At 24.6% G+C, this 11,944-nt stretch overlaps 1 protein-coding gene across 1 annotated transcript; it reads left to right on the top strand.

The window, feature by feature from the left end:
* The first annotated feature begins 389 nt into the window (after positions 1 to 389).
* On the top strand, positions 390 to 10,617 carry LOC110607648 (receptor-like protein 56). Its single transcript, XM_043961415.1, has 5 exons — positions 390 to 792; positions 1,076 to 1,231; positions 6,105 to 6,179; positions 6,415 to 6,480; positions 7,968 to 10,617. The coding sequence occupies exons 1-5, from the start codon at positions 477 to 479 to the stop codon at positions 10,094 to 10,096; spliced, it is 2,742 nt and encodes a 913-aa protein (XP_043817350.1). The 5' UTR covers positions 390 to 476; the 3' UTR covers positions 10,097 to 10,617.
* Positions 10,618 to 11,944: the final 1,327 nt, after the last annotated feature.

Genomic DNA, 11,944 nt, shown 5'->3' on the forward strand with positions numbered 1-11,944 from the left:
CTAAACCCTTTCTCTCAAATTTTTATTAAAAATATTGAAATTCGCAATATAATCTCTACAGTTTGATTTGCTTCCAACTATGAATTTAAAAAAATTAAAATTATATAAATTTTAAACTGAATCAAAATTAAGCAGAAATCATTAAAAATTAATCTACAGTTAGTTTAAAATATGAATTATTCATCAAAAAATGTTAATCCCAAAAATAAAAAAAAAAGAAGAAAAGAATAGAGAGTAAGAACTCATTGATCAACTTTAAAAATGAATATGTTATTTTGCTTAAAAGGCTTATTTGATTTATATTTTATATTTTATTTAATATTTTAAAAAAATTGATAATTTTAATTATTACACATTAAAAAATTAAAATGGCTTATTAATTTATTTATTGATCTAGACTTTAAAAGTTACCTTTTGTTAAAGAAAAAAATCCAATATTTGTGATTAGGGATGTGATGGGAGACTAATAGTTATGAATGAATATAAATAAGGGGAAGGAGTGGTGGATGGGAGCATTGCATTTCCAAATGGAGTTGGCTAACATAGCAAAGTGCTTATTGTTGGGTGTTGTGATTCTGTGGATTCAAATCCATGGAAACAAAGGTTGCTTTGAAGAAGAGAGATTGGCTCTCTTAGATTTCAAGGCATTTGTTGGATCAAATGGGTTTGACGCAGACCATCTTCTTCCTTCATGGATTGATGATCCAACCAGCAATTGTTGTAAATGGGAGCGTGTCATGTGCAACTCAACTACAGGTCACGTGATTGAACTTTCGCTCAACAATACACGATAATATAATATAGAGAGTCATTCGTTTTATAGAGATAAAAATAGTTGGTATGTAAACTTGTCAATGTTCCAGCAACTAAAAGAGCTCAAAACTCTTAATTTATCCTACAATCATTTCGATTGTTCCATTGATGACCAAGGTAATATACTATGCTCTTCTATTTCTATTTTTATTTTCACATTTCTATTTATTAATAACATGATATGAAAATGTTTAGGAATTGATGAACTTGAAATTCAATTATTATGGTTTATATATATATATTAATTTTCAAACATATGCAGGTTGTGAAAGATTATCAAAACTGAAGAAACTGGAAGTTTTAGACCTTGCTCGGAATAGATTCAATAATAACATTTTATCATTATTGAGTGCTCTTATGTCACTTAAGACTTTGATTCTTCGCGACAATAGAATGGAAGGTTCTTTTCCTATGCAAGGTATGTTTGATCTTTAAAAACCATTCAATTTTAAAATCCAATTAATAACACTCAACCATGCTCTTTGTTTTCAAGTTTTATTTCCCATTATTTTTTTTTCCTGCTCCTATTGTAAGTGCTGTTTTTAATTGTATAAATTATAAGTAAACTTTAAATTCCTATAGATGAATTGTCTTTACATTTATAAAGTAATTATTTTTTTATAAAAAATTAACTGGAAGATGAATTGTCTTTACATTTATAAAATAATTATTTTTTTATAAAAAATTAACTGGAATTGTCAAATGATAGTTCTGCAAAATCAAATTGTCAAATGTTTTTTAGGCAACTTAGAATTATGGATTTCAAATTCAATGAATTGCCTTCTTGCAAGTGATTAATTAATTAATTGTATTCAAGTGTTAACAAATTCCTTAATTAATTTTTTATACTCAATTACATGAAATAACATATAAATAAATCGTATATTCATCTCATAACTTTAATTCACTTTGCATTTTTACATATATAAAAAAATAAAAATTTTTTTTATTAATTTTCTAATACCATCTTAAAAATATTAAGTTTTATTAAATATTAAAAAGTATTTCGAAAAATTTTTTAAAAATAAAATTAAATATGGCTATTAATAGTCAATTATATGTTATTATAATGAAAAAAATGGCAATAATTTTAGAACAACTAAAAGAAATATAAATAAAAATTATAAAATGGAAGGAATATATATTACATTTATATTAAAAAATATTGACATAATTAAAAAATATATATAATTAAAAATACTCTAAAATTTTTTAAATATATTTTCTATGTGTTATCATAAAAATAAAAGTAATTTTGGAATATATATATATATATATATATATATATATAGTGATTTTTTTGTTAGATTAGAATTAAATAATAAAAAATAAATTATTATGTGAAAAATATTTTTTTAAAAAAATATAAATTATTTTCCAGAAGCTCTAATTTGATATTTTTTATTTATTTTATATAATTTAATATTTTTTTATTTATTTACATAAATAAATAATGTAAAACATGCTAATTTCTTTATTTAAAATATAAAAATTTAAAATAAATTATATTTAACGAAACATGCTAATTTCTTTATTTATTACATGCTAATTTCTTTATTTATTTTATATAAATTATATTCATTTTATTATAATGAAAATAGTTGGTAGGTAAACTTGTCAATGTTCCAGCAATTGAAAGAGTTCAAAACTCTTAATTTATCCTACAATCATTTCGATTGTTCCATTGGTGACCAGGGTAATATATTATGCTCTTCTAATTCTATTTTTATTTTCATTTTTCTATTTATTTTCTAAATATAAAAATATTTAAATATAATTTTTATGATATGTTTAGATAAAATTTTCTACTATTAATAACATGATATGAAAATGTATGATAAAATTATGGTTTATATATATGTATATATATTAATTTCCAAATATATGAATGTTGTGAAAGATTATCAAAACTGAAGAAACTTGAAGTTTTAGACCTTAATGGAAATAGATTCAATAATAATATTTTACTATCATCGGATGCTTTTACATCAGTTAAGACTTTGATTCTTGGCTACCATGATTCACTTAAGACTTCTATCTTAAAATCCAATTAAACTCACTCAATCATGCTCTCTGTTTTTAAATTTTATTTTCTATTATTTTTTAAAAAATATTTTTTGTTCTGCTCCTATTATAAGTGTTGTTTTTAATTATATAAACTATGGGTAAACTTAAAGTAAAATTGTCAAATGTTTTTGATAGTTCTGCAATATATATATATATATATATATATATATATATATATATATATATATATATATATATAATTAAGTTATTTTCATATACTTTCTATTCTTTTTGTTTTATTTTTTTTTTGTTATTTATCCTGAATTTGTTGATTGATAAAAAAGTCTAACATTTGCATTTCAAATTAAATAAAAGATTTAATTAAAATGTCATTTTATTAATAAAATAAAATTTGATAAATAATTAAAATTATTTTTTATCATTTAAATGTCAATTAATAATAAATTTAAATAAAGTTGTGATCACATAACTTTAATCTTAATATTTTTTTAATGAAAGAAGTTTCAATAAAATTAAATGTCACTGAAAATAATATAAAAAATTATTATATATAATATTTATTAGGATTGAATATATAAATAAGAAATATATATATATATATATATATATGGCAATTAAAACTATTAAATTAAATTGTAATTTTAATAAAAAATTGACTTTTTTTTATTATTCTCACTTAAACACCGAATATTTTATAGATTTTGAAAGATTGGAGACATTTAGATATTAATTGGAATAGATTTAATAATAGCATCTTATCATTTTATCCATTATCGCTATTTTAAAAAGACAAGTTAAATTAAGAATATTAAAATCGATAAATATTTAATTATATAAATTATGGATAAACTTTAAATCCCTATAGATGAATTGGTTTTTCATTTGTAAAGTAATTATTTTTTTATGAAAAATAAGTGGAATCATCAAATGTTTTTAATATTTCTGTAAAATCATAATAACTAAAAAAATAAAAATTAAAAATAACTGAAAGATAATTATAAACATGTCAAAATAATACAATATATAAGTATAATATTTATTATAATTGAATATATATAATTAAGAAACATAAGAATATATAAAGTAGATACTTAATTATAATTTGCTTAATACATAACGTATAATATTTATTATAAAATTTTATTTTTTTTATTTATTTACATAAATAAGCACAAATTAAATTTGTAACTCATATTAAAAAATAATAAAAATATTATATTTAGTATATTTTAGATTAATATATATTATATTTTTAAATTAATTAAAAATTTTAATTAAAAGACCCTTTATTAACAAAATAAAATTTGAGAGATAATTAAGATTATTTTTTATTATTTAAATCACAGTAATAATAAATTTAAATAAAATGTTAATTACATTAACTTTAATCATAATATTTTAAGGCATTTATTTTTTAACAATTTAATTAGGTAAAAATGATTAATTAATTAATTGTGTTATGAAATAATATATAAATTGTATGGTATATAGGCTTTCAAATATTAGAGATGTTGGACGTTAGTTGGAATGGTTTCAATAATAGCATCTTATCATCATTGGCTGCTCTTCCATCACTCAACACTTTGATTCTCATGGGCAATAGCATGGAAGGTTCATTTCCTAATCAAGGTATATTTGATTATTGGAATTGTTTTCTTCACACTCAAATTTAATATATGACCTAATTAATGACTATTATTAGTTCCTTTTGTTTAAAGTGAAACAAATTAGTTATTAAAGTTCATCAAAATATTACTCTCTTTTTATTTTAATTTTTTTATTAAAATCATGAGAAATTTCAAATACTATTAACTCCTTTTATTAAAATCATAATAATCTAGACATAATAAATATTGTATTTTTAAATTAAATAAAATTATAATTGAAAGGCTCTTTTATTGAGAAAATAAAATTTGAAAAATAATTAAGATTATTTTTTATTATTTAAATCACAATTAATAATAAATTTGAATAAAATGTTCATCACATTAACTTTAATCATAATATTTTATTAAATATTTTTTTAATAAAAAAAGTTACAATAAAATTAAATATCACTGAAAATAATATAAAAAGTTACTAAATATATAATATTTATTAGAATTAAATATATAAACAAGAAATATATATGCATGACAATTAAAATTATTAGATTAAATTGTAATTTTGATAAAAAGTTGACTTTTTTTTCATTATCTTTACTGAACCGCTGAATATTTTGTAGGTTTTGAAAGATTGGAGAAGTTAGACATAAGTGGAAATAGATTCAATAAAAGCATATTATCATCATTGGGAGCTCTTACATCACTCAACACTTTAATTCTTAGTTTCATGTATGATACAATGAATGGTTCATTCACTATCCAAGGTATGTTTGATTAATCTTGAATTTGTTTTCCTTACATTCTGTTTTTAATCCTGCTATTTTTGCAGAATTAAAGAACTTGAACAACTTACAAATTCTTCGATATAAGTCATAACAATTTCAACTTTTTTTGTATTTATAAATTAATTTCTTATTTTTATATTTATAAACTTTAAAGATATAATCATTTAAAGATAAACTTTAAATCCCTTATTTTTGTATTTATAAATTAATTTCTTTTATAAAAAATAAATGAGTTTCTCAACTATTTTTATATATGATTTTACAAAATCATCTATAAACTAAAATATTTCTCTTATACGTTTTGAAAGATTAATAAAATTTAAGAGATAATTAAAATTATTTTTTATTATTTAAATTACAATTAATAATAAATTTGAATAAATATATCATCACATTAACTTTAATTATAATTTTATAAAATATTTTTTTAATCGGAGAAGTTTCGATAAAATTAAATATCATTATCACTTAAAATAATATAAGAAGTTACTATATATAATATTTATTAGAATTGAATATATAAATAAAAAATATATATATGTATGAAAATTTAAATTATTAGATTAAATTGTAATTTTAATAAAAAATTGATTTTTTTTCATTACCTTTATATAAAGGCAGAATATTTTACAGATTTTGAAAGATTGAAAAAATTAGACATTTATGAAAATAAATTCAATAAAAGCATATTATCATCATTGGATGCTCTTACATTACTCAACACTGTAATTCTTAGTCACATCTATTATACAATGAATGGTTCATTTCTTATTCAAGATATGTTTGATTAATCTTGGATTTGCTTTTCTTACATTCATTTTACCACAATTCATTCTACCACAACATTTTGTTATTTGTCCTGTTATTTCTGCAGAGTTAAAGAACTTGAATAACTTACAATTCTTGGACATAAGTTATAACAATTTCAATGGTATCCTATCATTTAAAGGTAAATTTTAAATGCCTTATATTTACATTTATAAATTAATTTATTTTATAAAAAATAAATGGATTTTTCAAATGAAATTAGAAAAATTAGACATTAATGGAAATAAATTTAATAAAAGCATCTTATCATCATTGTATGTTTGATTTTTGAAATTGTTTTCTTTATATTCATTATACCACAACATCCTGTTAACTCTATTCTTTTTTTTTTTTTAACTTTCCTGCTATTCATGCAGAATTAAAGAATTTGAAGAGCTTAAAATTGTTGAATATAAATGGTAACAGTTTCAATAGCACCCCAGGTAAACTTTAAATTCGTTTGTGTAATTTATATTTACATTTATAAATTTGATTATTTTTATGAAAGATAAATGGGTTTTTCAAATGTTTTTATATATGGTTTTACAAAAACATGTATAAATTAAAAAAAATTATCTTCATAAGTAATATTATTTATATATCATAAATTTTATATTTGATGTTATATATGATGTAATTTAAATAAAATATTAAAACAAATAAAATATAAATCACAATTTTATTAAATGTTTTTTAATAGAACAAGTGTAGCTACAAAATAACTGAAAAAATATTATAATTTAATAATATTAAAAATAATTTATTTTAGAGATTTATATTTAGATAATATTTATTCTTAAGTTATCTTATACATATAAAAGTATAAAAGTATTAAACAATGCCCATAAATATATACTCAAAATACAAAATAATCAGGGGAAGCCAGCCCCATTGATAAGATTTATGTTTTATGGGTTTAAAAATATATTAAACCAATAATAAAATGCAAAAATGCAAAATAAAACATATAATGGGTAGTTGTCCGATTTTGATTCTCGTATGATTTTTACTAAGTTTCATTTAATATTAACATTTAAATAAATAAAAAATAAATATAAAAATTATTTGAAACAATTTAAATTGAAGTACTAAATTATTCAGAGTTAATGAATTCTAAAAAAATTATTAGTGATTGTTTTCAATTCAATATGGTACGATTGTGTGATGATTACGTTATAAAATTATTTAGATTATTTTTGAATAAACTGTTATAATTCAATAAAAATTGAAACTAAATTTTTTATTTTTTCATTTAATATTAATATTTAAATAATAATGATATTAATATTAAAATATATTATATATTTAGAAGCACAGTTGCACCATGAAATGGCACAAAATTATTTTAGTTAGTTTTAACTGGGCTGTTATACTTAATTATAATTTTGATACGATTTTCGTTAAGAAATGGAATTAAAATTAAATCTTAGTTCTTTCATTTAATATTAACATTTAAATAATAATAATATTAATATTAATTAAAAGGTGCATGTGTATTTAATATATAAAAATATCTTATATGATTAATATATAATTCACTCACATAATTAAAAATTCTAATTAAATATTATTCTTTTACTAATATTACTTATAAAACTCGAGATTTATTAGAATAATTATGTTTAAAATAAATTAATTAAATAATTTTAATGAATTAAAAATATAATATAATTGTAATTATATATTTAGTGCTATTATTTTGTACATTTTTTTAAAAATTAAGATAATTGTAGAGTTTATGATCACATCATAAATTTTTTAAAATCAAATTTTATGTATATGGTTTAAAAAGTTAAATACATATCATACACAAAATATAGTATGATAACATTTTCAATGATATCATACACAAAATAATAGTTAAATACATTTTGGACACTAATTAAATTCTAAATTTTTCTTCAAAAGAAATTTTCATTTGCTTAATGTTTTTCTATCTTAGGATTATGCGGACTGAAAAGTTTGGTTGAGTTGGATCTCCAAGGAAATCAATTTTCTGGCCTTCTTCCAGAATGTATTGGCAACTTGACCAACCTCCAATTTCTTGATCTATCATTCAATCAGTTGAGTGGCAACATTCAATCTATTGTTTCTGAACTCACCTCCCTCAAGTATTTGCTTCTTTCTGGCAATGAGTTTGAAGGCTCATTCTCATTTAACGCTTTGGCTAACCACTCAAAACTTGAAGCATTTATACTCTCTCCCGGAAATAGCAGGCTAGAAGTGGAAACAGAAAATCCAACATGGTTTCCTGCATTTCAACTCAAGTACATTCGATTATCAAATTGCAGCTTAAACGTGAGAACTAGAGCTATTCCTAGCTTTCTTCATTACCAGTATGACATACGCTTTATTGATCTTTCTCATAATACGTTGGTTGGAACGTTCCCCACTTGGATCTTACAAAACAATTCCAAGTTAGTAGTTATGGATTTGAGAAACAACTCATTCACAGGAACATTTCAGCTGCACAATTTCAAGCATGATCTCGTTCAGTTAGATATTTCGAGCAATAATCTCACTGGTATGCTGCCGAAGGAGTTTGGATTGGTCCTCCCAAGACTAGAATATATAAACATGTCGAGGAATAATTTCGGTGGTAATGTTACTTTTTCAATCAGTGAGACGCCAACACTATCTACTCTGGATTTATCCCATAATAATTTCTCGGGAGAGTTGCCAGGAAGTCTGTTTGCAAATTGTACCATGTATTGTGCACTGTTTCTATCCAACAACAATTTTCAAGGTAACGTTTTTCCTCAGGATATGGACTTGAGAAGCATGGCGGTATTGGATATGAAAAACAACAACTTCAGTGCGATGGTAGGTGCAGACTTGTTGAATAGCCGCAGCCTATCAAGCCTCATTTTTTTTGACATATCCAATAACAAGGTATCCGGTCCAATTCCGAGACTTCTATATAATCTGACCTATCTTGTCTTTTTAGATCTCTCAAAAAATAAATTGTATGGGTCTATGCCTTCCTGCTTCAATTCTTCATCATTGTCCTTTGTGTTTTTACAAAAGAACAATCTAAGTGGACCCATACCCCATGAGCTTCTCAGAAGTCCTAATTTAGTGGCACTTGATCTGAGGGATAACAATTTTTCTGGAAATATTCCATTTTGGATCGGTCAGTTCTCTGAATTGCAAATGCTTTCATTGGGAGGGAATGCATTACACGGCCGTATTCCTAATCAGTTGTTTGAATTAAGAAATGCGAAGATAATGGATCTTTCACGCAACTTACTTTTTGGTTCCGTACCTGCATGCTTTAGTAACATTTCTTTTGGCAATTACATATTATTGGGGAAGACGGAAGAAGTTGATTTTCACTATTTTATGGTTTTCCATTTGGGTGGCCATCAAATCGCTCTTAATCTCAATTTGCCATGGGTAGATTGGTATTCTTCAGAAATTGTGGAAGTGGAATTTGCAACGAAATATAGATACAACTCCTACAAGGGTGATATTATCAACTCAATGGCAGGAATAGATCTATCATGCAATGAGTTAAGTGGCAGCATTCCTCAAGAAATTGGAGACCTGCATGAAATTCGATCATTGAATTTGTCTCACAATCATATAACAGGATCTATACCGGTCAGTTTTTCAAATCTAAGGAGTTTAGAGAGCTTAGATCTTGGCAACAATAATTTGAGTGGTGAAATCCCCAGTGAACTAGTTGCGCTGACCTTTTTGGAAACTTTCAATGTTTCATACAACAATTTATCAGGTAGAGTTCCTAATGGAGCGCAATTTGGAACTTTCGATGAAAACAATTACAGAGGTAATCCTGGTCTCTGTGGAGAACCCATTCATAAGAGCTGCAAAAGTGATGAAGCTCCACAAACACCGCCACCATCTGCTGATGTAGAAGAGGAAGATGAAGGGGGTATTGATATGGTGTGGTTCTATTGGAGTTTCAGTGGTTCCTATGTCACAATCCTATTGGTGTTGGCAGCAATCCTCCGCATCAACAGGCATTGGCGCATGTTGTGGTTTTATTATGTTGATGTTTGTATTTATTCAATTTCCATTTGGGTTTGTCGGAACTGATTTCAAGCAATAGTCTGACGGAAAGACACATTGTAATACAATATATATATATATATATATATATATATTTGGTTTTAATGTTGATGTTGCCCTTATTTTGCTTCTGGTAGAATTCTGGTTTCTAAGGATGTTGGTCTAGTGGAAATGGAAGAACCTTAGGGCAATATGGATACTGCTCTCTAGTGTTTAGGAAGGAAAAGAACTCTAGATTGATGCAATTTTAAAGGAATGGTTCTTGGGTTTACTTTGCTGCAAGAATGCTAGGGCCATGAGGTGTTTTCATGGCTTCTGAATCACGGAGTGAGCAAATAAAAAGGTCAGAAGAATGGAGAATTTTTTCATATCATTCATCATGAGAATACATGGATATTTATACAGATCTGGAGAAGATTCTAGACTGCTCTACACAATAATTCTAGAATAAATACAAATTTGTTACAACAGATTCTAACTCATAGGTCTGTTACAACAAATTTGATCTGAAGAATGGATCTCACAATATTTTGTTTTTTTGATTTCTATGATATGATCCAAGAAAACAATATTTTGTTTTTTTTTTTATTTCTATGATACCATGGATGATCCAAGAAAGATGCAGAAGTCTGTTAAGGATATTCGGGACATGGAACAGGATGCCCAATCAGCATCGCAGAAAGCTTGAATGTGGAAATCAAAATTGATGTGGAAAAATAATCCTTTGGAGGGGTATCCTTTCAGGTATTGCAATACATGTGCATTCTAATGTGAAATTTGTGAGCTCTACACAAGTAAGATATGATTCTTGGCATGATTTAGATGCACCATATTTGCAGATAGGCAATAGTTGTAAGCATGCAAGTTCATCCCACAATTTCTTTAATTTAATGAAATAAACCATGATAGATAAATTTGATTGATTAGATGCACTTATCTCTCTCTTGAGCTGATAAAGGACAGGTCCGCTGCTTTCCTCAAATCTCTTTTGTATTTCCTCCCAGAATTCTTTGGCTGAGGCAAATGCTTTTGCAAGCTCTCTGGATAAGGAGTTCAGGATCTAGGAATAGACTATATTGTCCACTTTCGACCATTTTTCCTATTGTTCATCATCTTCAGCAGGCATTTTGAATTTTTCATTGATAAAGCTCAGTTTATCTTTGGCCTTGAAAGCTATTATCATGGATCTATTCCATGTGAGGTAGTTTTTTCCATTCAAGGGGTAGTAACAAGTACAAAATTAGGATTATTAGTGTTTTCTAGGCTCAGCATACTATTTTCAGTGTCTGTTTTGGTTTTTGCAATGGTGGTGGCCATTGGTGGTAATGCCAATATGAAAACACATGTTTACTGCTCTGATACCATGAGCAAATAAAACAGAGAAACGTCAGAAGACTAGAGAATTTTTTTTATATCATTCGTCATGAGAATACATGGATATTTATACAGATCTAAAGATGATTCTAGACGGCTCTACACAATAATTCTGGAATAAATGCAAATTTGTTACAATAATTCTTCACGGAGCCCGCAATGTTAGACCTGGAAGTTGATTAACTGGAGTTATCCGTAGAAGTTGTTTCAGAGGAGGAGGATTGGTCAAACTTTAGTTTAATTATTGCTGATTGAAGAGCTTTTCTTAGCCAAAGAATTAATTTTGATTTCTCTTTCTAGTTGATTTGTAAACAAGCTAACAACAAAGCAGCTCATTATTTTTCTTATCTGGGTACTTATTAAATTTATTCTCAAGGCACAAAATTAGTAATCTTAGTTCTTCTTATTCTTTTTTTTTTTTTTTTTTAGTTTTAATGTTGAATGTTCTTAGGACTTCAAATAAAAATGTCTGCTTATTATGTAAAACAAGCAAATTATAGA

The sequence above is a fragment of the Manihot esculenta genome, chromosome 11, assembly GCF_001659605.2.
Source record: "Manihot esculenta cultivar AM560-2 chromosome 11, M.esculenta_v8, whole genome shotgun sequence".
Taxonomy (NCBI): domain Eukaryota; kingdom Viridiplantae; phylum Streptophyta; class Magnoliopsida; order Malpighiales; family Euphorbiaceae; genus Manihot; species Manihot esculenta.

Excerpts from the sequence above, each read along its gene's own strand:
- LOC110607648 (XM_043961415.1), top strand. The coding sequence starts at position 477 with ATGAATATAAATAAGGGGAAGGAGTGGTGGATGGGAGCATTGCATTTC. Across the intron at positions 793-1,075 it reads TTCGCTCAACAATACACGAT|GTTGTGAAAGATTATCAAAA; the intron begins AATATAATATAG and ends AAACATATGCAG. Across the intron at positions 1,232-6,104 it reads AGGTTCTTTTCCTATGCAAG|AGTTAAAGAACTTGAATAAC; the intron begins GTATGTTTGATC and ends TTATTTCTGCAG.